The sequence below is a fragment of the Eucyclogobius newberryi genome, unplaced genomic scaffold (assembly GCF_026437365.1).
Source record: "Eucyclogobius newberryi isolate DKJ021-1_F unplaced genomic scaffold, fEucNew1.0.hap1 SCAF_4, whole genome shotgun sequence".
Taxonomy (NCBI): domain Eukaryota; kingdom Metazoa; phylum Chordata; class Actinopteri; order Gobiiformes; family Gobiidae; genus Eucyclogobius; species Eucyclogobius newberryi.
Genome location: NW_027316056.1, coordinates 36,135,895 through 36,162,128, shown reverse-complemented (window position 1 = coordinate 36,162,128; position 26,234 = coordinate 36,135,895). Strand labels below are relative to the sequence as shown.

Sequence of the window (26,234 nt, the reverse complement as noted above, 5' to 3'; positions counted from 1 at the left end):
CCTCCTTTTCTTTTGATAATTGAAGAGTTTTTAATTTGATTGGAGGTTTCTTGCCACATTAATCTACCGATTGCTTTATTCCACTCATCAAACAGCCGACTGGGAAAGGAAACTGGAAGAGTCTGGATCAGATCGAGAAATCTGGGCAAAAGATTCATTTTTATGGTTTCAATCCTTTGACTTTAGTGGATGAGAGTCAATTTTTCAGATCTTTTTTAATACTAGTAAAAAAAAGAAAAGGGTATAAATGTGAGCGCTGCTGTGCTGGTGTCATGTGGAGGGTGGGAATGCCCCGGGTCAAATCTGTTCTTACTAAACAAAGATGTTCAAATCCTAGACTGGTGGATTAAAGTCTCTATAACAAAAAGTTTGTCACCAGATGTAAAAGATAATCACATGAAAAGCTTTGAGTTGAAAGAATCCTTTGACTGAGAAATAGGATTTAATATTACTATATATAATATGACTAAAACCAAGAAATTAAACAGTTTAAACTAAATTATAAGCCTCTGATCACATCTGGAGGGATTTTCATCAAAGTGCTCATTATCCACAAGAAAACGCTACATGTGAGAAACTGTGGCACCAGGAGGAAAACCACCTTCATGTGTTTGGGACTGTTCTGTTCAATATTTATGGATTTAAATTAACAACGCACTGCAGACTGTTTTTGACATTGCCCTCCATTTCAACTCGGGCCTCAAAACTCCTGCCGTGGACACAGTAAATGAATACTTTTGTTATGTACCTTTGTTATGTACTTTTGTTATGTACTTTTGGTGGCAGGAAGAAAGGCATCACAAAGAAATGAACGACACAAACATCACCGACGATCAAGGACTGGACCGACATCAGGCAAATGGAAAAAATTATATTTAAACATATAAATTTAACAGACTTTCATTTTAATTTAAAAACGCCGTCTTTGTTTCTCTTAATGGTTTAGTGCTGCTTGTTTTATTTTGGTTTTAACTCGTCGTTTTGTTTTATATTCTTTAAAAAGTGGGGAAAAGGAAATTTAAAAACCCACAAAGGCCCGGGACCTTCTTGCTGTGAGGTGAGAGTACTAGTCTCAGATAAACCTCCTGGAAGTGAATGATTCTGGTTTTACAGAATCACCGTTAAGGTGTCTGCGGGTCATTCATAAACTGAAGTCTACTTAATGTGATGAATTCTCAAAGTGCTTTAGGTGAAGGACATTCTGGGACAATTGTGCAGATGGACATTTAAGTTGAGACAAAGTCCCTGAACGCTTCACGTGCAGATGATTGAAATGTCATGTAAACACTACATCTGCTCAGTCATCGGGTAAGTACATTTGCAGAGGAAACATATGTGAAAGAACTAATGTGTGCATCTGGATGATGGAAGTGTCTTATAATGCAAATAATGTATACATTTCTTTTATTCAGTTTTAGTCTGACAGATAAAGCGTCTTTTGGCTCATCCTGGTGGAGTTACAGAAATATTCAAGAGTCTTTAAAGTACATTTGTTCCCTAAAACCATCAGCTCAGAATCAGAGCTGAATATTTGCTCAGATTTTCCTGGCCATGTAAATGTGCCCAGTGCCACGCCCGCCCTGGGTGTGGCACTGCCAACCCTACTGGCCCTATGCAAAGTGGCATTTGCAAGATTTTCCACCCACAAGTCCTTAAAAAAAGCATTATGTAGTCATGTCTTCAAAATGTAGCTTCACTATTGTAAAAGGATGAAAAAAAAAACCTAAATCTGATACAAATGTAAATAAATTATTTACATTTATTAAATCATAAGTGGTTTAATCTTCATTTGACACATTCCTGGTCCAACTTCTCCATGAGGCGCTTTTTAATATAGATTCAGTGTAGAAACCTACACAAAACATGTATCTATACTTACAGGAACATTTATATCACCTGGACAGAAGGGGACATATTAGTTATTTATTTTATAAATACCTATCTTTTAATCATTATGAACACAGCTATGAGTTGTGTGGTTATATATCATCCATTTTCTTTTTTACTCATGTTTTCCTCTCAAAATCGGCCCTTATTGATGAAAACGTACACGCGTGTGGAAATTACACAATTCAATAAAAACTTGATTAAAAAAGCTAAACAAATCACAAATTAGACCAAATATAAAGGAGCAGAAAACCTTTAGTTTCATCCTCACAGGGTTTAGTCTCCACAGCTCATGAGTCACAAATATAAAGCATATTTTCCAGTCTAAGTCGCTCTGGAATAGAAGTCAAAACCAGCTGAAAAATCATAGAAAAAACAAGTTACATTTTTGGGGGAAATTTATTTGATATAAACAAAGACCAAGAACAGACATTTTCATCTTGATGTGCAATGAACAGATGAGAACATTGAATACAGGGTGTACGTATGCTAACGTAGCACTTTCAGCTACATGAAGCGTCTGTATGTTAACGTAACATAAACAGTATTATATATTAAGTTATTCAGAAAACTATAGCATAAACACATGATCATTCTTCCTCAGACTCACTAAACCCATGGAACTCTTCCTCAGTGTCACTTCTAAACTCCTCCTCTTCCTCCGGAGGCAGAAGCAGAGCAGGTTCTACTTCCGTTTCACTTTCAGCCTCGTCGTCGGTCACGGTCCCGATTAACCCCGCCCTCCTGAACCCCGACAGGACGGTCTCCGTCGTCACCGAATCCCACGCTTTGACGATCCACTCGACCACCTCCAAGAACGTGGCGTAGTGCATCCTCCCGGTCGCCGTGAAGCTGTGCTCTCCGCCCACCATCCACCGCTCCCACAGCTCACGCAGGATGGCCTTGAAGCTCCGGCTCACCGTGATGTCCAGCGGCTGGAGCTCTTTGGTCAAGCCTCCGGGGATGATGGCCGGGATGGAGTTGAACACTTTTAATCGGTCTTTGAACTGTGGCGTGACGTGCGCTTCCATGCCGTCCATCACCAGCAGCGCTTTGTGTCGTCCCAAGCAGCCGCCCGGACGCTGCGAGTAGCACTTCTTCAGCCACAAGTCCATCATTTCATGGTCCATCCACCCTCTTTCATTCACGGCGACTGTGACCGAGGCGGACTGGACCCTTGGCATCGTGTTCCCTTTGAAAATGACCATCGGCGGCAGTTTGGACCCGTCCCCGCAGCACGCCAGCACCACCGTGAAGTGCGATTTCTCCGTCGTCACTATGTTCACGCTCTTCGGCCCTTTGCCCACGAGGCTTCGGCCCACGGGGATGTCAAAGGTCAGAGGCACCTCGTCCATGTTGATGATGTGGTCCGGCGTCACGTTGTGCTTGGACACGCGCTTCTCCACAAACGCACGGAAGCGGTCGGCGTCGTCCGAGGGCGCTCGGCGGGGCCTCGCTCGGAGGGAGAGGCGGTTGCGCTGCATGAAGCGGAAGCACCAAGACGGCCCTCCCGCAAAGTCGTTTATCTCCATCTCCTTGGCGACCTCTTGAGCGCGGAGACGCAGGAGCACGGTGGACAAGCCTCTGCCGGCCGCACGTTCCTCCAGCGCCCATGAGTGGACTCTCTCCTCGAGCTGGGGCCACCGCGCCTTGTGCCCGCGGTTTGCCTTCTTGGTCTTCTCCATCCCGGCCAGCGCAGCCTCCACTTTCCTCCAGTCCCTTACCAGCTTCTCGTTCACTCCAAACGTTCTTCCGGCCGCTCGGTTGCTGTGCTCAGCTGCATATTTCACCACTTGCAGCTTGTAATCGGCTGAATATGACAGTCTTTTTGGAGGCGTTTTGTTCATAGCTGCTCAGTCTTTAGAAATGACCAGTAATGCTGAAGTTTCACATTCCAGTGGTTCAAGAGTAGATGGTTCCACAGGGACACGAGCCTAAAGCCCTCTGGTGGTTTATTATCATTATATAATAGTCCGGACAATACGGCACACGTTTCATCACAGGATGTGGCTTAAACTACAGTCAACTCACGAGGCGCTCACCACAACTCCTCCTCCAGCTCCACAGGGAAACCTAAAGACCAAGACACGTTTTAAAAACGAGCAACGTCAAATATGAATAACTTCTAAACTCTCAAAGCCTCAGACAAAGCGGTGGAATCAGAAGCTGCAGCAGCTTCATTCGAGGTGTCAGAAAATACAATCATCACAGGCAAATGAGAGCTGCACATGAAGAGGACTTTAGACTCACCAGCGACACCTAGTGGAGTCTGATGTGTGCGTCCTCTGCAGAGTCACATGGTCATCAATGTCCCCCACGTTTACTGGGAAAAGTCTCCTCAGAACAGTTCTATGGACAAACAATCATTTCATCTGTTAAATTAATACAATTCTAACTCCTAAACGGTCAGAATGAAAGCAAATTAAAATAAACTTCTAAACTCTCAAAGCCTCAGACAAAGCGGTGGAATCAGAAGCTGCAGCAGCTTCATTCGAGGTGTCAGAAAATACAATCATCACAGGCAAAAGAGCTGCACATGTAGAGGACTTTAGACTCACCAGCGACACCTAGTGGAGTCTGATGTGTGCATCCTCTGCTCCAGCTGGTCCCACTTCTGCTGGAGGAGGAGACTTTAAGCACGCAGTTTATTTTTAATGCAGAATACATACAATTCTTATTTTTCCATGAAACCGCCGCCTCAAACTACTGACGTGTCACAACCACACCCACCACCACTGGACGCACGCATTCAGCGCCTTTAGTCGGACGCACTGAGCGCTCCTAGACTAAACCGCCTCAAGACCTCGTGCAGCGACCACTTTGAGGAATGACGCGCCACAATCACCACAAAAGGTTCAGCTCTTCCAACTCGAGCTCCAACTGCTTACCTAAACGCTCCACTGCAGTTTGACTTCAGTTCCACGGGAAATCCTGAAAGAAATCATACTTTTTAAAAGATATTCAACATTGAGAACAAAAAAAAAACCTTCAAAACTCTCAAAGCCTCAGACAAAGCGGTGGAATCAGAAGCTGCAGCAGCTTTCATACGAGGTGTCAGAAAATACAGTCATCACAGGCAAAAGAGAGCTGCACATCAGGCTTTTAAAGAGTCTTCACCTATTTTGGACGGAGGGTTTTAAAACGTGGACGTGCATTCGAGTCATTTAATTAATAAATCTTACAAAAAAAATATTATATTGGTCCGGGAGGCGTTTGACAATAGTCCGCCATGACAGTTTACAAAGTGAAATTTTGCACACTGATTGGTCGACGAAATTTGTGTGCTTGGCTGCCGATCAGTGGTCAGGAGAATGTCGAAGCTGCTTGCACACGGCGCACAAAGCGCTGCTTTATTTTGTAAAAGTCGGAAAATACGACGCAATACGCATCATTTTGGCTTTCCACATCCATAACCGCCGTGAACAGTACTTTTTATCAGTCCGGAGAATGTCGGCCAGGGATGTTTGCTACATGCTGCACATGTAGAGGACTTTAGACTCACCAGCGACACCTAGTGGAGTCTAGTGTGTGTGTGCATCCTCTGCAGAGTCACGTCACGTGGTCAACGTCCCCCACGTTTGCCTGGAAAAGTAAAAGTTTCCTCAGAACAGTTTTACGGCCAAACAATCTGTTAAATGAATACAATTCTAACTTCTAAACCGTCAGAATCAAAGCAAATTAAAAACAAACTTAAACTCTCAAAGCCTCAGACAAAGCGGTGGAATCAGAAGCTGCAGCAGCTTCATTCGAGGTGTCAGAAAATACAATCATCACAGGCAAATGAGAGCTGCACATGTAGAGGACTTTAGACTCACCTTAGAACACCTTTTAAGGTGAGTCTAAAGTCTAAAGTCTGGCGGTAATGCGACACTCGGATGCCAACCGCCATAAAACAACAACAACAACACCTTTAAATGTTCTCTTCATGACGTCAGAAGCGGGGCAACGTTCCCAAACCTAATGGAAAAACATCACATTAAGTATATTCACAGAAAAACACTTTATCTCGATTAAATGAATCTGCAAAGACCAAAATGGCGGCTCAAACCACGTGTCTTCTGGATCCGAACCACAACTTTCATAATGAGATCACGTCACCAAAATGTTCTGTTTTGGTTTTACGTCATTGGCAAAATCTAGAGTTAAATACACTCTAAAGTAACTTAAATAAATGACGTTACCCGAGGCTCGCGCTGCAGCCACGTGTCGCTCCTCGCGGTTCCGCCATCACATTTTCTCTAAAAAACAGGTTTATTTCCTCCACAAAACATGTTTCTTTGCCTCAGCTAAACCCGCGGCGCCAAACTTCACCAGAACCTGCGCCGAATCCGCCAAAAGTCACGCAGTTCTGGAGCATCGCGGAGCAGAGGTTTGTGCGTGCGGAAGTGCGGGAGCTTGTGAGTGGAACTGTCGTCTGTGCGCATGCGTCTGCGGAAGTGACGCGAAAAGGGAAGTTCAACACGCGCGTCACAGCGCCCTCTGTCGGACCGGAGAAGTGCACCTTCTTCAGTGGTGTTGTGTTGTGTTGTGTTGTGTGTGGGTGGGGTGGGGTGGGGTGGGTGTGTGTGTTGTGTTGTGTTGTGTTGTGTTGTGTAGTGTTGGCAGATTAAAAGTGTACTAGTGTGAACTGGACCGCGTTAATAATACTATTAAAGACCAACATGTAATGACTCTCACTAAAATATATAAAGTTTAAAATAGACGAAATTACGGAACTTTGGACTGGACTAAATGGGACTTTTTATGTTGTGATTTTTGTTTATGGCATTATTATTATCATCATAATATTTTGTTTTGCTCTCTTGCCTTGTTCCTTGTTTTATGTTTCTATTTTTCAAAAAAATGGAGGGAGAAACAATATATATTAGATAAAATAATCCTTTATTGTCCACACATGGGGAAATTTAAGATAAGATAAGATAAGATAAGATATTCCTTTATTGTCCCACATGGGGAAATTTCATTGGTGCAACGCAGGTAGATACAGAGGTAGATACAGAAGAACAGATCACTTATAGGAAGTCTGAAAAACACTTTCAGTAGAAGATCTCCTATAAATAAATAAAAACTAGACAAATAAATAAATACCATTGCATGTGATCCCGACAGTAATTGCACATGAATATGTGTCACGACAGCACATAGATTGCACATGAATTTCACAGCAATTGCACATACGACAGAATTGCACATCAGTATTAGGTTAGGTCAGTATTGCGAGTGTTCAGTACTAACAGTTTTTGTTATAAAGTCTGACAGCAGCAGGAAGAAAAGACCTACGGAACCTTTCCTTCACACATCGAGGGTGGATCAGTCTCTCACTGAAGCTGCTCTCCAGAGCGGACAGAGTGTCCTGCAGGGGGCGACACTCATGGTCCAGCATAGATGTGAATCTAGCCAGGACCCTCCTGTCCCCCACCTCCTGCACCGAGTCCAGAGCACAGCCCAGGACGGAGCTGGACTTCTTGATGACTCTGTCCAGCCTCTTCCTCTCCCTCTCTGTGATGCTGCTGCTCCAGCAGGCCACACCATACAGGAAGGCCGATGCCACCACAGAGTCGTAGAAGGTCTTCAGGAGTGGCCCTGTCACTCCAAAAGACCTGAGTCTCCTCAGGAGGTAGAGCCGACTCTGGCTCTTCCTGTACAGTGCGTCTGTGTTATGAGTCCAGTCCAGTTTGTGGTTCAGATGAACACCCAGGTACTTGTATGAGTCCACTCTCTCAATGTCCCGTCCCTGGATGTTCACTGGTGAGGGGGCAGTGGGGTGGCGTCTGCGGAAATCCACCACCATCTCCTTGGTCTTCCCCGCGTTGATGAGGAGGTGGTTCCGCTGACACCAGTCCACAAAGTCCTGCTCCAGTCCTCTGTACTCCGCATCATCGTCGTCCGTGATGAGTCCGATGATGGCAAAGTCGTCAGAGAACTTCTGCAGGACACAGCTGTCCGTGTCATGTCTGAAGTCTGCAGTGTAAAGGGTGAAGAGAAAGGCCGCGAGGACAGTGCCCTGGGGCGCCCCCACACTGCAGGTCCGAGTGTCAGACACACAGTTCCGGGCTCCCACAAACTGGGGTCGGTCTGTGAGGTAGTCCAGGATCCACTCTGCCAGGTCATACTCCACACCAGCCGTCTCCAGCTTGTCCCTCAGGAGCAGCGGCTGGATGGTGTTGAAGGCGCTGGAAAGATCGAAGAACAGAATCCTCACAGAGCTGCCAGGCTTTTCCAGGTGAGAGAGAGAGCGGTGCAGCAGGGAGATGACGGCGTCCTCCACTTCCACGCCAGACCGATATGCAAACTGCAGCGGGTCCATGGCTGAGCTCACGGTGGAGCGGAGGTGGTCCAGGACCAGCCGCTCCAGTGTCTTCATCAGGTGGGACGTGAGAGCCACTGGCCTGAAGCTGTTGAGGTCTTTGGGGCGCGGTGTCTTAGGCACAGGTACCAGACAGGAGGTCTTCCAGACCTGTGGTACCACCCTCAGCTTCAGGCTCATGTTGAAGACATGCTCCATTACTCCACACAGTTCATCTGCGCAGGACTTAAGGAGCCTGGGGCTGATGCCATCAGGTCCTGCTGCCTTCCTCACTTTAATCCTCTTCAGCTCACTCCTCACCTCAGATGCAGGGCATTGTCCAGCTGTGGAAGAGGGAGCATGCAGCTGTGCAGGGGGAGGGGCGGGTGACCGATCAAACCTCAAGAAGTGAGCATTTAAATCATTCACCCACTGTAGATCCCCCTCTGTCTGGGCAGGGGGGATTTTGAAGCCCGAGATGGTTTTCAGGCTCCTCCACACTCCCTGAATGTTCTTTTGCTGCAGCTGCTCCTCCATCCTCCTCTTGTAGCCGGCCTCAGCCTGCCTGATCTTCCTCCTCAGCTCCTTCTGCACAGTCCTCAGCTCCTCCTTGTTCCCTGACCTGAAGGCTCTCTTCTTCTCCTTCAGCAGAGCCTTCAGTTTACGGTTAATCCATGGCTTGTTGTTTGGAAAACACCGCCCCGTCCGGGAGGGAACAATGTTCTCAAAACAGAAGTTGATGTAGTCCGTGATGCACTCTGTGATGGTGTTGATGTCCTCCCCATGTGGGTCATAAAGCTCAGTCCAGACAGTGGTGAAGCAGTCCCTCAGAGCCTCCTCGCTCTCAGCAGACCACATCCTCACCTCACGGGACACCACAGGCTGCCTGCGCACGATGGGTTCATACACAGGCCTCAGATGTACAAGGTTGTGGTCCGAGCTACCCAGGGGAGGGAGGGGGGAAGAGGAATAAGCCTCCTTGGTGTTGGCAAAAAACAAGTCCAATGTTCTATTCTCTCTGGTGGGGCAGGTAACATACTGGGTGTATGTTGGTAGAACAGAAGAGGGAGAAGCGTGGTTAAAGTCACCAGAGATGAGGAAGAGAGCCTGTGGATGCTGTGTTTGCAGCCTACAAGTGCAGGAGAGCAGTGCTTCACAAGCATCTTCAGCATTGGCAGACGGGGCCACATAGACTGCGATCAAAATCACATGTGAGAACTCCCGGGGCAGATAATATGGCCTCATGCCAATAGCCAATAGTTCAATATCCCTGTTACATAGCTGCTCCTTCACTGTGCAGTGTTCGGGTTTGGACCAGCTCGTGTTCAGATACACCGCCAGACCTCCACCTCTTTTCTTCAAGCATTCTCTCGTTCTGTCCGCCCGCAGCAGATGAAAATTGTCCAAACCTACAATAGAGTCTGGCATTTCTGCTGTTAACCAGGTCTCTGTGAAAATCAAGACGCTGCTGTCCCTATAAATCCTCTGGGACCGCATGAGGCTCGCTATTTCCGTCATTTTATTTTGAAGGGACCTCACGTTACCCATGACTACGGCGGGAACCGACTTCCTGTTTTCTCCTCTCTTCTCTCGGAGTTTACGTCCAGCCCGTCTGCTTCGTTGCGTTTTCCTTAGGATGTCCGCCGGGATAACGTGACGATCTCCGGGTAAGACGACTGTTCTCCACAGTTTCATGAGTTCCTCCTTTGTGTAAACGCGGTACGGCGCCGGCCGGGGGGCGGGGCCGGAGCCGGGGGACTCAGAGCCAAGACACATCGCAACGACACGACGAAAACACTCAATCCAGCCGAATAAAGTCAAAACAAGTTAATTTAAAGCGATTCCAGTGCGTGTCCCGATCGTTCGTGGAGTTCCTCTTTCATATAAACGTGTATATAAACGTGTACCGACGACACGCCGTACTTTAGCGCGGCCGGAGGGCGCGGGGAGGGGCTGGTGGGCTCGCTCGGAGCTAGCTCACGTCACAACAACACAACGAACGCAATGAAAAACGCTCAAATCCAGCCGAAAAAAGTCAAAAACAGTTGAATTAAAAAACTATTCCAGCGCGTGTCCCTATCGTACAGTAAAATAGAAAAAATATACTAACTATATTTACAAAATATAGGAGATAAAGCACAATAAGTGTGAGAAAGAAGAGAGAGCGTTTACACCGGGCTGCCAGCTGTACCAGCGCCTTATGTTGCAACGCAGTTAGATACAGAGGAAAAGGACAGATCACTTATAAGAAGTTTGAAAAACACTCTCAATAAAAGATCTCTTATAAACAAAAACTCCTATAGACAAAACCTCCCATTTCCCAACAAGGGATGGAGGGGAAAAATAATAAAGATAAAAATAAATAAATACCATTGCATGTGATCACGACAGTAACTGCACATGAATCACAACAGTAATTGCACATATGACGGAATTGCACATGGTTAGGTCAGTATTGTGAGTATTCAGGACTAACAGTGTTTGTTGTAGAGTCTGACAGCAGCAGAAGGAAAGACCTGCGAAACCTTTCCTTCACACAGCGAGGGTGGATCAGTCTCTCACTGAAGCTGCTCTCCAGAGCGGAGGGAGTGTCCTGCAGGGGACAGAGTGTCCTGCAGGGGGTGAGACTAATGGTCAAGCATAGATGTGAGTTTAGCCAGGAGCACAGCCCAGGACGGAGCTGGACTTCTTGATGACTTTGTCCAGCCTCTTCCTCTCCCTCTCTGTGATGCTGCTGCTCCAGCAGGCCACACCATACAGGAAGGCTGATGCCACCACAGAGTCGTAGAAGGTCTTCAGGAGTGGCCCTGTCACTCCAAAAGACCCGAGTCTCCTCAGGAGGTAGAGCCCACTCTGGCTCTTCCTGTACAGTGCGTCTGTGTTATGAGTCCAGTCCAGTTTGTGGTTCAGATGAACACCCAGGTACTTGTATGAGTCCACTCTCTCAATGTCCCGTCCCTGGATGTTCACTGGTGAGGGGGCAGTGGGGTGGCGTCTGCGGAAATCCACCACCATCTCCTTGGTCTTCCCCGCGTTGATGAGGAGGTGGTTCCGCTGACACCAGTCCACAAAGTCCTGCGCCAGTCCTCTGTACTCCGCATCATCGTCGTCCGTGATGAGTCCGATGATGGCAGAGTCGTCAGAGAACTTCTGCAGGACACAGCTGTCCGTGTCTGATATTATTCTATTAATTAAATCTGCCTCTCTCTGAAACCTAAAAAGTGCTTTGAAGCTGCTGTGACTGTAGAAGATCTGCTTTATTGAATGTCGGTGTAATCCCTCATTCGTCCAGGCGTGTTCCATAGTAGAAAAAGCTTCAGTTGTAGTCATCTAGACTCAGTTTGAAAAAATAGACGTTTCGACTCTCATCCAAGAGTCATTGTCAATAAAAGAATTTAGATCGAGAACTCCGATATTAATACTGTTCTGTGGTAAGACCCGCCCATTGGGAGGAGCCTTCCTGAAGTAGAAAGAGTTGTTTGTTTAAACAGAAACTCCCCCCTTGTATCTACTGAGCTAGCCTATTCAGAATTTTAATGGGCTATTAGAATCCTCTTTGTCTTTGTGAGACCCTGGCTCAACCACCCTGAGTACCTGATTAGCATCTAAATGTCCTGGTCCTGGTCCTCTACCTTTCCAGGGGTTCAGTAACCCATTATAAATAACAGGAAGATTAAACCTTAGCCCTCCATTTCTGTTTAAAGAAGGTCTTTCTTTTTTAATAAAAATAGCTTCCTTGACTCCTCTTTCAAACCATCTTTTCTCCCTGCTTAAAACCTTCACCTCACCGTCTTCAAACGAGTGATTAGAGGCTTCAAGGTGGAGATGCACGGCGCTCTGTGGACCTGAACTAGTATTTCTTCTGTGCTGATAAAGCCTCTTGTGTAGAGGCTGTTTCGTCTCACCTATGTACTGTTCTTTACAGCTTTCTTCACTGCATTGGATCGAATAAACTACATTGCTCTGTTTTTGAGTCGGAAACTTGTCCTTAGGATGAACCAGTTTTTGTCTTAAAGTGTTTCCTGGTTTAAAATAAACAGGGACTTCGTGTTGTCTAAAAATTCTCTGCAGTTTTTCCGACAGGCCAGACACATAAGGGATAGAAACACCCTTCCTTCTCTGTTCAGTTTCCCTTTTGTCCTGCTTCTTGGTTCTCTTCACTCTGTTGAGAGCCCAAGCGGGGTAACCACAGGCTGAGAGGGCATTTCGGACATGTTTTTCCTCTTTCTTCTTGCCCTCTGAGCTGGTGGGCACACCTTGAGCTCTGTGTTGTAAGGTTCTGATCACACCCAGCTTGTGCTGTAGTGGGTGGTTGGAACCAAAGAGCAGATACTGGTCCGTGTGTGTAGGCTTCCTATATACTTCTATTTGGAGTTTCCCGTCCTCTCCTCTGATTGTGGAACAATCAAGAAAGGCCAAGCGATTCTCCTTAGCGTCTTCTCTTGTAAACCTGATATGTGGGTCCACAGCATTGATGTGATCAGAGAAGGTTTCCAGCTCTTGTTTCTTGATTGTTACAAAAGTATCATTTTACAGACAGATTCATGGCTGTGCCATGGGCTCGCCCGTCTCTCCCATAGTGGCCAACCTGTACATGGAGCACTTTGAGAAGAAGGCACTGGCCTCATTCTCAGGCATAGCCCCAAAACTGTGGCTCCGCTATGTCGATGATACTTTTGTAACAATTAAGAAACAAGAGCTGGAAACCTTCTCTGATCGCATCAATGCAGTTGCAAATTAACAGAGTTCCTGCCTTAGGGGCGTGGCCTTCTGCCTGAGGGGAGTGGCCTTCTGCCTGAGGGGAGTGGCCTTCTGCCTGAGGGGAGTGGTCTTCTGCCTGAGGGGAGTGGTCTTCTGCCTGAGGGGAGTGGCCTTCTGCCTGAGGGGAGTGGCCTTCTGCCTGAGGGGAGTGGTCTTCTGCCTGAGGGGAGTGGCCTGCTGCCTGAGGGGAGTGGCCTTCTGCCTGAGGGGAGTGGTCTTCTGCCTGAGGGGAGTGGCCTTCTGCCTGAGGGGAGTGGCCTGCTGCCTGAGGGGAGTGGTCTTCTGCCTGAGGGGAGTGGTCTTCTGCCTGAGGGGAGTGGTCTTCTGCCTGAGGGGAGTGGTCTTCTGCCTGAGGGGAGTGGCCTTCTGCCTGAGGAGAGTGGCCTTCTGCCTGAGGGGAGTGGCCTGCTGCCTGAGGGGAGTGGTCTTCTGCCTGAGGGGAGTGGCCTTCTGCCTGAGGGGAGTGGTCTTCTACCTGAGGGGAGTGGCCTGCTGCCTGAGGGGAGTGGCCTTCTGTCTGAGGGGAGTGGTCTTCTGCCTGAGGGGAGTGGCCTGCTGCCTGAGGGGAGTGGCCTTCTGCCTGAGGGGAGTGGTCTTCTGCCTGAGGGGAGTGGCCTTCTGCCTGAGGGGAGTGGCCTGCTGCCTGAGGGGAGTGGCCTTCTGCCTGAGAGGAGTGGCCTTCTGCCTGAGGGGAGTGGTCTTCTGCCTGAGGGGAGTGGCCTGCTGCCTGAGGGGCGTGGCCTCCTGCCTGAGGGGAGTGGTCTTCTGCCTGAGGGGAGTGGCCTTTTGCCTGAGGGGAGCGGCCTGCTTCCTGAGGGGCGTGGCCTGCGGCCTGAGGGGCGTGGCCTCCTGCCTGAGGGGAGTGGCCTTCTGCCTGAGGGGAGTGGTCTTCTGCCTGAGGGGAGTGGCCTTCTGCCTGAGGGGAGTGGCCTTCTGCCTGAGGGGAGTGGCCTTCTGCCTGAGGGGAGTGGCCTTCTGCCTGAGGGGAGTGGCCTGCTGCCTGAGGGAAATGGCCTTTTGCCTGAGGGGAGCGGCCTGCTGCCTGAGGGGAGCGGCCTGCTTCCTGAGGGGCGTGGCCTGCTGCCTGAGGGGCGTGGCCTCCTGCCTGAGGGGAGTGGCCTTCTGCCTGAGGGGAGTTGCCTTCTGCCTGAGGGGCGTGGCCTCCTGCCTGAGTTTGCCCAAATTGAAGTCTGGGAATTAGAACATCTCTTTTCCGATGTGTGCGTCTTGTTTCACACTTTCCTCTAGATCTTCTTCATTTCCTCTCCACATTTGTCCTTCTGCTGTTTTTACTTTATTTAATGTTTGACAGTTGCTTCTGCTTCCACTTCCAGTTTGATCTTTTAATAGAATCATTTGATGTTCCTCTGCCTCCTGCGCTGGGACAGAGGAGTATAAATAAATGACTTTTGATGTAAATGTTGTGCTCTTTTATTTCATCAGACCTCAGTGAGTTAGTGTGTTACTAGAGTATAGTTGATAAAGTCTGTCCTACACAGTGTCCTACACAGTGTCCTACAGTGTCCTACACAGTGTCCTACAGTGTCCTACATTGTCCTACACAGTGTCCTACAGTGTCCTACACAGTGTCCTACAGTGTCCTACATTGTCCTACACAGTGTCCTACACAGTGTCCTACACAGTGCCCTGGGCATAGGAGGGTTCCAGGGGAGAGGGCAGAGGGCGTCGCCCAATAACTGGAGGATTGACGGTGCGATCCCCGCTCCCTTGACAGTAAATATTAGATATAGATGGATATTGTAGCTTTGTGTGCTAAACAGAAAGGAAAACTCTGTAGAAACATATCAGAAGATCAACTTTAACAGCAAAAACAAATGCTCTAAATTTACACAATGTCTAAATTGCAATTGTGAAGAGTCAATGTGACATGAACCTGTGATCCAATCATTCACCTTTCTTTTTTACAGAAATGTAATTCAATGTATGTCATGTTTTTTGCTCCTTTGAACAGTCTCTGTGGAGATTATACTTTTATTTTGAACTTATAAATGTGAGGATTTGTCCACTGACTCATCGGCCCGTGGGACACGTCCTCTTTCTCTGGAGTCAGAAATTCAATTCAATTTATTTTTGTAACGCCCAAAATCACAGCAGCAGTCGTCTCGGAGGGCGACAGCGAAAAACTGATTGGCAATGTCCCAGGGGCCCCTGTCCTTAGACAAATGTTCCAGGGGGCCCTGTCCTTAGACCCTCCTTGATCCTCCTGCAGAATGATCCTTCATGTCCAAGTGAGTCGTTTACAACACATTTTGAATTCTTAAAAGGCTCTTTTTGCACATGAGGAATCATTTCCACAGAGGCGTGTCTATTATGAGGAGCTGTCCATGGTAATACCACAAAGCACCATCAGAGGGCGCCCTGATCCTGAAGACAGCGCGGGGAGACGCAGTCTCAAGGTTTTCTCATTCTAGTTTAGAACAAACATTTTGGATTATTGCATTTTTGTGACATTCTAGTTGAGTCTAAACCCTCCAGTTACGTCCTGAGATCAAACATCATCTTTATATATATTTTTAACACAAGATTATTCAGCAAAGTCAAAGTTTTTTCAGAAGACAACACTGAAGAGGAAACAAAAGAAAAACATCATCGATATTTCCCCTCATTATTATATCTATTATTCAGAACTAAAGGCGTGAGAAAAAACTAAACATTAATAACATCACAATAGTTGTTTTGGAGAAGAATATCGAGTCCTTCTTTGATAATCAAACACATTTACAGGGCTGTTTTAGCATATTTCAGATTAAATGGAGCATTATTATCTAAATATCTGAACACAGTTATTAAGATATTGAGGATTATATATATTATAATGTTATATATGTTATATTCCTGCTGTAAGTGTAATATGACGTTTATGACGTTTGTCTGCAGAAACACGTCCATAAATAGCTCGGATGCCCGTACGTCTTTGTCTCGTGCCATATTTGGACTTCCAGGCTTGTTCCGCGCGCGCCGATCACCACGTGCGCCAGTGACGCTGTGTTTAGACGGTGTGACGTCACGTGGAGCCAGGCCGCGCTCGCGCAGAGGAAACCGTCCCCCCGGTGCTGAAGCTGCCGCCGCGCTGACCGGCTCTGACCCAGAGGAGGAGCGGGAGGATGGAGTCCAAAGCCCCGTACGGAGCCGCTAAGGCCGGGAACGGAAGCTTCGACGCGTACGCCTTCTTCACGCACCCGCGGACCGTGCTCCGGATCACGTCCTGGGTAAGAACGGCTCAGAGGGGCCCTCGCGCCGCTGCGCGGTACAACTGCCTCCACTGACCGTTAACAGGACCGTTACCGGACACGCGCAGACACGCACAGACACAGACACGCACAGACACAGACACAGACACGCACAGACACAGACACAGACACGCACAGACACAGACACGCACAGACACAGACACGCACAGACACAGACACGCACAGGCACAGACACAGACACGCACAGACACAGACACAGACACAGACACAGACACGCACAGACACAGACACGCACAGACACAGACACAGACACAGACACGCACAGACACAGACACAGACACGCACAGACACGCACAGACACAGACACGCACAGACACAGACACGCACAGACACAGACACGCACAGACACAGACACAGACACGCACAGGCACAGACACAGACACGCACAGACACAGACACAGACACAGACACAGACACGCACAGACACAGACACGCACAGACACAGACACAGACACAGACACGCACAGACACGCACAGACACAGACACGCACAGACACAGACACGCACAGACACAGACAGACACAGACACGCACAGACACAGACACGCACAGACACAGACACAGACACAGACACAGACACAGACACGCACAGACACAGACACGCACAGACACAGACACAGACACAGACACGCACAGACACAGACACGCACAGACACAGACACAGACACAGACACGCACAGACACAGACACAGACACGCACAGACACAGACACGCACAGACACAGACACAGACACAGACACGCACAGACACAGACACGCACAGACACAGACACAGACACAGACACGCACAGACACAGACACGCACAGACACGCACAGACACAGACACAGACACAGACACGCACAGACACAGACACAGACACAGACACGCACAGACACAGACACAGACACGCACAGACACAGACACAGACACGCACAGACACAGACACGCACAGACACAGACACGCACAGACACGCACAGACACAGACACAGACACAGACACGCACAGACACAGACACGCACAGACACGCACAGACACAGACACAGACACAGACACGCACAGACACACACAGACACGCACAGACACGCACAGACACAGACACAGACACAGACACGCACAGACACAGACACAGACACGCACAGACACAGACACAGACACAGACACGCACAGACACAGACACAGACACGCACAGACACAGACACGCACAGACACGCACAGACACAGACACAGACACAGACACGCACAGACACAGACACAGACACAGACACGCACAGACACAGACACTGACACAGACACGCACAGACACAGACACAGACACGCACAGACACAGACACTGACACAGACACGCACAGACACGCACAGACACAGACACAGACACAGACACGCACAGACACAGACACAGACACGCACAGACACAGACACAGACACGCACAGATACAGACACAGACACGCACAGACACAGACACGCACAGACACGCACAGACACAGACACAGACACAGACACGCACAGACACAGACACTGACACAGACACGCACAGACACAGACACAGACACAGACACGCACAGACACAGACACTGACACAGACACGCACAGACACAGACACAGACACGCACAGACACAGACACAGACACGCACAGACACAGACACAGACACAGACACGCACAGACACAGACACAGACACGCACAGACACAGACACGCACGCTGCTCCGGGCCGTGAGGGCCGTGCGTCCGTGTTCTCGCGCAGCTCTTTGTCTGACTCTGAGCTCTTGTTCTTGTCACTGAGGTGATGCTCTGACTCACATTCTGCACCAGGCTGACAAAGGCTCCATAAACCATGACCGCACAAAGACCTCACACCTACGGACCACATTTTCAGGACGTTTCACTCTCCAAAAAGACGTGTTATTTTCTGTTCCGTTTATCAATTGCCATGGCAACGGCGCACCTCATTCCCCCTCATTCAGAGAAAACCCACGGCCCCCCGCCCCCACGGACAGGCCACAGTATGACAGACATAAACACTTCAATCTGTGACGCTGTAGGCATTATTCATTCATCCGGAGGTGTAGCCACAGCCGCCCCGGGGCAAACGGATGGAAAAGAGACCGCCACGTTTATACCAGGCACTGACCACGGTCAAACAAGGAAATGTACAGTCAAACAGGAAAGAGCCGTGATAGACTGTGTGCTCAGAGGTCTAAACTGAACACATCACGATACCACGACTATAGACGCAGTGCCAACTACTGGACTCTCCCACTTGTGGCGTGCGGTCGGGACAATCAAGGCAAGCGCCGACTGACCAGTCAAATCTAAAATGACCGCGTGTCACAATTATATTTAAATTGTTCAGAAATATATCCAAATAAGCCAGTTTTCACGCTCACTTCTGCTGCTGGAGCTCGGCTGAAGTCACGGTGTCTTCTAGCGCCCTCTACTGTCCGCTGAGCAGTACTGCGGGAAGCTTAGTTCTTCTTCTCCCGCGGCTGCTCAGTCTGTGGGCGTGTTCAGAGGCCCGTTCATGCTCCGCCCCCTTTCGTGATCGTGTAGAATCAGAGCGGACAGCAACACGGTCTCAAACCTGCTGAATAAACCTGTGTGGGAAACCTTGGGTGGTTAGTTAAGGAGCTAGTTTAGCGCAGTAAGCTAGTTTAGCGCAGTAAGCTAGGCGTTTGCCCTTCACGTCGTTTGAAATTGGCTTTTGCACGTACGTTTTTTGGTTGTGGTTGTTTTGTTTTTAACTCTTGCGTGCCAAATGTTATCCTGCTGCCCACCCATAAAAGACTTCACTCTCCCCTGCCGCTTCCCTCCGCTCTCAGGTTTTCTCCATCGTGGTGTTCAGCTGCATCGTCAACGAGGGCTACATCAACATCGGCAGCGAGCGGTTGCTGTGCGTGTTCAACAACAACGCGGACGCCTGCAACTACGGCATGACGGTGGGCGTGGCCTGCTTCCTGGGCAGCATCTGCTTCCTCATCCTGGACGTCTACTTCCCCTCCATGAGCAACGTGAGGGACCGGCGCCGCGCGGTGCTGCTCGACCTGGGATTCTCCGGTAACACGCGAGTAATAAAGTGTAAAAAGAGATGAAAATGAAGCTAAAATGATCTTATTGTGGCTTTTGAATTCCGTGTAATGTTTGTAGCATCTCAAAAATGAACACGACGCCTTCATCAAACTCATCCTGGTCATCTTTGTGCTTGAATCGCGTTCACGACGGAATGTTTAGCTTGCTGCGTGAAGCTAATAATGACCATGCTGCTCCTCAGGATATGAACACGGTGCACTCCCCGGTGTTGCCAGCAGAGGTCATCAAACATGTTCTGTAATGTCCTCATATTTACTGGTTCAGTTCTGGATGGGAAATGGGCAAAGTTATTTCTCACAAAAATCTAATCTATCAGTAGTTATTTTATTGTATTAACTAATTGCATTGAAATTGTGCGACCCAAAATGTTGTTACACTGGCATGTTGTTAACTTCCGGCCCAGAGACCGCGGCCCTCCAAAAAATCTGGCCCTCGAGAAAATAAAGTTGCCCTGATACAGTCTGTACAGTGTTTGCACTGCAGGATGAACATGAGACTTTCTCCAGCTCTGTGCTCATTCAGACTGTGGTGTTTGATGTGTCTGTTCACACTCCTGGTTTAGTCCTGCTTTAGACCTGGTTTGGTCCTTGTTTAGTCCTGGTTTAGTTCTGGTTTAGTCCTGGTTTAGTACTGGTTTGGTCCTGGTTTAGTCTTTGTTTGGTCATTATGTAGATCTAGTATAGGTCTCTTCTAGTCCTGGTTTAGTTTCGGGTTAGGTCCCAGTTTTCAAGTAGCTTGTGTGGACGCCTTAACTTGTCAAGTAAGGCCGTGGCTATAAAGCCGCGGCGCGGTCAAATAGCCCAGCAGTTTCAGGAGCCTTGGCACGAAATAGCCTAGGAGTTTCGGCCGCCGCGCCGTGGCAAAATAGACACTTCGGTCAAGTAAAGGTACATTTAAAGGTACATTTGAAGGTACATTTAAAGGTACATTTGAAGGTACATTTAAAGGTACTCTGTAACTTTTCTGATGGGTCTTTGAATAGAGATGTTTTCCTTCACTGTCTGCACTTTAAACTGCATTTGCACACAGCACTTTAAAACAGGAATTGCACTTTCAAAAAGACAATTACACAAAGGATCTTAGATATATATTGATGCCATGTGAAGCGGGCTCCAAGTGCGTTCCAATCTGGCTCTCAACAATTTGCTGCATGTCCTTCCCCAGTCTTATCCCCCTTTCACGATGCACTGCCCTGTTAAGTAAAGCCTATGGGCCAAAAAATCCTTTTTAATTCACCTCTCCACAGATCTGATCTGTAACTGGATCTGGTGGCTCAATTGCTCAAATCATGCAGCTTGTGTCCAATCCATGGTCCCACTCATGGTCCACTCGTGGTCCCACTCCTGGTCCCACTCCTGGTCCCACTCCTGGTCCACTTGTAGGCACACTCCTCTCCCACACATGGTTCACTCATGGTCCCACTCCTGGTCCCACTCCTGGTCCCACACGTGGTCCCACACGTGGTCCCACACGTGGTCCACTCGTGGTCCACTCGTGGTCCCACTCGTGGTCCCACTCCTGGTCCCACTCATTGTCCACTTGTAGGCACACTCCTCTCCCACATATGGTCCACACGTGGTCCACTCATGGTCCCACACGTGGTCCACTCGTGGTCCACTCGTGGTCCCACTCGTGGTCCCACTCCTGGTCCCACTCATTGTCCACTTGTAGGCACACTCCTCTCCCACATATGGTCCACACGTGGTCCACTCATGGTCCCACACGTGGTCCACTCGTGGTCCACTCGTGGTCCCACTCGTGGTCCCACTCCTGGTCCCACTTCACAAACGTTCTTCTTCACGTTGCTGTTCTGACCCATGCTTCATGTGTTCCTCCTCCAGGCGTGGCTTGCTTCCTGTGGTTCGTGGGCTTCTGCTTTATGGCCAATCAGTGGCAGATGACGTCCCCAGACGAGCTCCCATTGGCCCAGGGTTCAGACGCAGCCAGAGCCATCATCACCTTCTGCTTCTTCTCCACCATCTCCTGGGTCAGTACCACAACTCTTATGTGCAATAATGTGACAGTGTTATGTGCAATAATGTGACAGTGTCATGTGCAATAATGTGACAGTGTTATGTGCTATAATGTGACAGTGTCATGTGCAATAATGTGACAGTGTCATGTGCAATAATGTGACAGTGTTATGTGCTATAATGTGACAGTGTTATGTGCAATAATGTGACAGTGTTATGTGCAATAATGTGACAGTGTTATGTGCAATAATGTGACAGTGTCATGTGCAATAATGTGACAGTGTTATGTGCAATAATGTGACAGTGTTATGTGCAATAATGTGACAGTGTCATGTGCAATAATGTGACAGTGTCATGTGCAATAATGTGACAGTGTTATGTGCAATAATGTGACAGTGTTATGTGCTATAATGTGACAGTGTCATGTGCAATAATGTGACAGTGTTATGTGCTATAATGTGACAGTGTCATGTGCAATAATGTGACAGTGTTATGTGCAATAATGTGACAGTGTTATGTGCTATAATGTGACAGTGTCATGTGCTATAATGTGACAGTGTCATGTGCAATAATGTGACAGTGTCATGTGCAATAATGTGACAGTGTTATGTGCTATAATGTGACAGTGTTATGAGCAATAATGTGACAGTGTTATGTGCAATAATGTGACAGTGTCATGTGCTATAATGTGACAGTGTTATGTGCTATAATGTGACAGTGTTATGTGCTATAATGTGACAGTGTTATGTGCAATAATGTGACAGTGTTATGTGCAATAATGTGACAGTGTTATGAGCAATAATGTGACAGTGTTATGTGCAATAATGTGACAGTGTTATGTGCAATAATCTGACAGTGTCATGTGCTATAATGTGACAGTGTTATGTGCAATAATGTGACAGTGTCATGTGCAATAATGTGACAGTGTTATGTGCAATAATGTGACAGTGTCATGTGCAATAATGTGACAGTGTTATGTGCAATAATGTGACAGTGTCATGTGCAATAATGTGACAGTGTCATGTGCTATAATGTGACAGTGTTATGTGCTATAATGTGACAGTGTCATGTGCTATAATGTGACAGTGTTATGTGCAATAATGTGACAGTGTCATGTGCTATAATGTGACAGTGTTATGTGCAATAATGTGACAGTGTCATGTGCAATAATGTGACAGTGTTATGTGCAATAATGTGACAGTGTTATGTGCAATAATGTGACAGTGTTATGTGCAATAATGTGACAGTGTTATGTGCAATAATGTGACAGTGTCATGTGCTATAATGTGACAGTGTCATGTGCAATAATGTGACCGTGTCATGTGCAATAATGTGACAGTGTCATGTGCAATAATGTGACAGTGTCATGTGCAATAATGTGACAGTGTTATGTGCTATAATGTGACAGTGTCATGTGCAATAATGTGACAGTGTTATGTGCAATAATGTGACAGTGTTATGTGCAATAATGTGACAGTGTTATGTGCAATAATGTGACAGTGTCATGTGCAATAATGTGACAGTGTTATGTGCAATAATGTGACAGTGTTATGTGCAATAATGTGACAGTGTCATGTGCAATAATGTGACAGTGTTATGTGCAATAATGTGACAGTGTCATGTGCAATAATGTGACAGTGTTATGTGCAATAATGTGACAGTGTCATGTGCTATAATGTGACAGTGTCATGTGCAATAATGTGACAGTGTCATGTGCAATAATGTGACAGTGTCATGTGCAATAATGTGAACAAAGGATTGGACACTGTGGCGTGGAGGGCGGAGCATGGTGTGGAGGGCGGAGCGTGGTGTGGAGGGCGGAGCGTGGTGTGGAGGGCGGAGCGTGGTGGGCGGAGCGTGGTGGGCGGAGCATGGTGTGGTGGGCGGAGCATGGCGTGCAGTGACTTACCACAGGGGGCAGAGCGTTCCTTTTCCTTGTGGATTCGAGCCTTTTTGTCACATTCCGTCACATTATTGCACATAATAAACATGAACGTCTTTGCCATGTGCGACTCTCTTATGACATGTGAGGAGTATTTCCTCTGACCTGTGGAGCACCTTCAGCTGCACTTTTGTTGGCTCCGTCTGATTCCGTGTCCTTGTCTCCAGGGTTACCAGTGTCTGCTCACCCTGGACATGCTAAAGACTGTCCCCGTCACCGAGGACACGCACAGGCTGCTGCCGTTAAGGACGCATCCTTCTCTCGATATACTCTGAGCTAACAGACGCGCTGAGTTCAGGAAAACGCACCGTGTAATTGCAGCTGGAGCGTTACGCGCCGGGTCTGTGCAACGGCGTCACAGAGAAGTCGATCTGAAGCAGTCCAACACCAAATATAGAGTACTAGTAACGCTGTAGTAAGTGTCAGGCTGTTTACTGCGACACTGCTCAGCGATTCATACTTGTTTCTGGTCCAGTGTTTACATTCAGCAGCTTCTGAGCAGAGTTTATCCACTTACATCATATTTACATCATATTTACATCATATTTACATCATATTTTAGTCCTTCTTACTTTCCTCCTCGACTGAGATGAGAGTAAATCCAGATCGACTTCTCTCGTCTCCTCGACGGCCTCTTCAATGGCAGTGGTGGACAGTAAAGAGAACTGTACTGCACTGTACTGCACTGTACTGCCCTGTACAGGACTGTACTGTAGTTTACTGTAGTATACTGTACTTTACTGTAGTACAGTATAGTGTACTTTACTGTACAATCCTCAGGTATTACTCAAATATGTAGTGGAGGAGAAAGTATAAAAACCTCAAATATTATTTGAACTGGACTGAAAAGTAAAAAGTATTTCTTTCTTTCTGGTTTGAGGTTTATTTGAGCACATTCGTGGTGACATCGTGCTTAACAACACAAAACTATAAATAAAAATGACTTTATGAATAAGATTCCGCACAATTCTTTATATACTATATACAGTACTACATATACAGTACTAAATATACTGTAACGGGCCTCATTAACCCTCCTCTCTCCTGTGTGTTACTAACAGACTTCCTTCCTGTCACGTGCAGTAGTAGTTTGTGTAACGGGCCTCATTAACCCGCCTCTCTCCTGTGTGTTACTAACAGACTTCCTTCCTGTCACGTGCAGTAGTAGTTTGTGTAACGGGCCTCATTAACCCGCCTCTCTCCTGTGTGTTACTAACAGACTTCCTTCCTGTCACGTGCAGTAGTAGTTTGTGTAACGGGCCTCATTAACCCGCCTCTCTCCTGTGTGTTACTAACAGACTTCCTTCCTGTCACGTGCAGTAGTAGTTTGTGTAACGGGCCTCATTAACCCGCCTCTCTCCTGTGTGTTACTAACAGACTTCCTTCCTGTCACGTGCAGTAGTAGTTTGTGTAACGGGCCTCATTAACCCGCCTCTCTCCTGTGTGTTACTAACAGGCTGTACTGACCCTCAGCGCCCTGCGTCGCTACCTCGCGGGCAGCCAGGCCAACCTGTTCACCTGGCAACACCTGGAGACCACTCATGGCAACGTCCGCGCCATGCCGTACCCCATCGCCAACGGCGCCACCATAGTCACCACCAACCCGTACCAAGCCCCGCCCTTCACCGAGACCCTGGACCCCAAGAGACTGACCCAGCAGAGACCCATGGCCCCCGCCTTTTAGACTCTCGGGCGGCGCCGATGTCTTCACGCTCTGGGTCGAGGTCGTGGTCGTGTCACGTGGGGATCGTCACGAACACAGACACTGGCACTCACAGCTGTTAGAATTCTGTCCGTAATGTCTGTAAAACGTCTTAGCTTTAGCGAAGCTGGGGTACAATACGACTGACAAAAGACAACATTTCACTGTAGAATGTACTTCGATATTAAGCGCCTTGGCAACATGCGTATGCAGCACATCCCGACGTAAGCGAGAGAACGAAGTGCCAAACGTCCAGAGGTAATCACAGCCCGACTCGTCCGCCACTAAAGCTAGCACTAGCATTGCCCACTCCGGCCTCTTTCTGCCCTCCACGTGGCCATTTTACGACTACTACGACTACACCACTAAACTGTACACATAAGTATTCAAGTATTTCAGTGGGATTGTGCGCCGTTCACTACACACCGTACATCACAGCGGGAGTCCACGTTTAAAGGTACACTGTGTAACTGCTCGTAACCATGGAGAGACGCGTTTAATGCTATACTGTGGAACATTCTCGCCAAAACAATGACATCTCCATGGAGACGAGGAGGCTTGCAGACGCTCCACAAGAGGACGATTGGGATATTGGGATAAAGCATCGTTATAATTGATCGTTTAAAGGGAGAAAGATGTCGTTCATTACCAGCACTTCCTGTATCGCTAAGCAACAACACCGCCGCAAACAGACTCCTGCTAATTTCATCATAATTTAACATTTTTCACTCATCTTTTGTCACTTGTTTCCACTCGTCTGATTTGAGGGAAGCTGAACGCGCGCGGCCCGCCTCCGCCGCCCCTCGGCCCAATCGCGTCGCCGCGGGGTGTCGGAGGGGGGAGGGGCTTAACGGGACGGCGGCGGAGACGAAAGGCGGCCGCATTTTGAACGCCGCCGTGTCAAATGTTCGTGTGGTTGAATATTTTACTTACTGTGCCAAGTGGAAATGACAAATGAAAATAAAAATGAACCATATCCACCGCCTCACGGAGCCCGATACGTCGTGTGTTCATTCTGAAACGTCCGGCAGGAAAGTGTCATCAGCGCCACGATTATTTTAGGACTGTGTCCAGCTTCTGGTGTTCAAAAAGCTCGTTAGGGTTTATTTTAATGCAGTGGAGAAGATGATGGTGGTGTGTTCCGCAGGGAGGGGGAAATAAGTGGCTTTCTATAGGAACTTTCAGGAATACTGCAGTAAAGAAAGCCAAATACTGAAATAATGCTAATATTACACATTATATATGTTATTTCGAGTGTAAATGGTGTTAAATTTGAAGGGAACACAATGGAACGTAGTGGGGCCATATTGGACCCTCCAGGAGCCCTGAAAAGCAAAGTTAATTT

General features: G+C 47.9%; 1 protein-coding gene and 4 non-coding genes across 5 annotated transcripts; 1 reads left to right on the top strand and 4 right to left on the bottom strand.

Moving 5' to 3' along the window:
- Positions 1–4,023: 4,023 nt before the first annotated feature.
- On the bottom strand, positions 4,024–4,101 carry LOC140378702 (small nucleolar RNA SNORD60). Its single transcript, XR_011930524.1, has one exon. It is a non-coding gene; the product is annotated as a small nucleolar RNA SNORD60 (small nucleolar RNA).
- Positions 4,102–4,333: 232 nt separating this feature from the next.
- On the bottom strand, positions 4,334–4,411 carry LOC140378701 (small nucleolar RNA SNORD60). Its single transcript, XR_011930523.1, has one exon. It is a non-coding gene; the product is annotated as a small nucleolar RNA SNORD60 (small nucleolar RNA).
- A 476-nt stretch (positions 4,412–4,887) lies between these two features.
- On the bottom strand, positions 4,888–4,966 carry LOC140378699 (small nucleolar RNA SNORD60). The gene has a single exon (XR_011930521.1). It is a non-coding gene; the product is annotated as a small nucleolar RNA SNORD60 (small nucleolar RNA).
- A 622-nt stretch (positions 4,967–5,588) lies between these two features.
- Positions 5,589–5,666, bottom strand: LOC140378700 (small nucleolar RNA SNORD60). The gene has a single exon (XR_011930522.1). It is a non-coding gene; the product is annotated as a small nucleolar RNA SNORD60 (small nucleolar RNA).
- Positions 5,667–15,939: 10,273 nt separating this feature from the next.
- Positions 15,940–25,171, top strand: LOC140378063 (synaptogyrin-3-like). Its single transcript, XM_072463695.1, has 4 exons — positions 15,940–16,164; positions 19,005–19,239; positions 21,114–21,259; positions 24,644–25,171. The coding sequence occupies exons 1-4, from the start codon at positions 16,060–16,062 to the stop codon at positions 24,869–24,871; spliced, it is 714 nt and encodes a 237-aa protein (XP_072319796.1). The 5' UTR covers positions 15,940–16,059; the 3' UTR covers positions 24,872–25,171.
- The last annotated feature ends 1,063 nt before the right edge of the window (positions 25,172–26,234 follow it).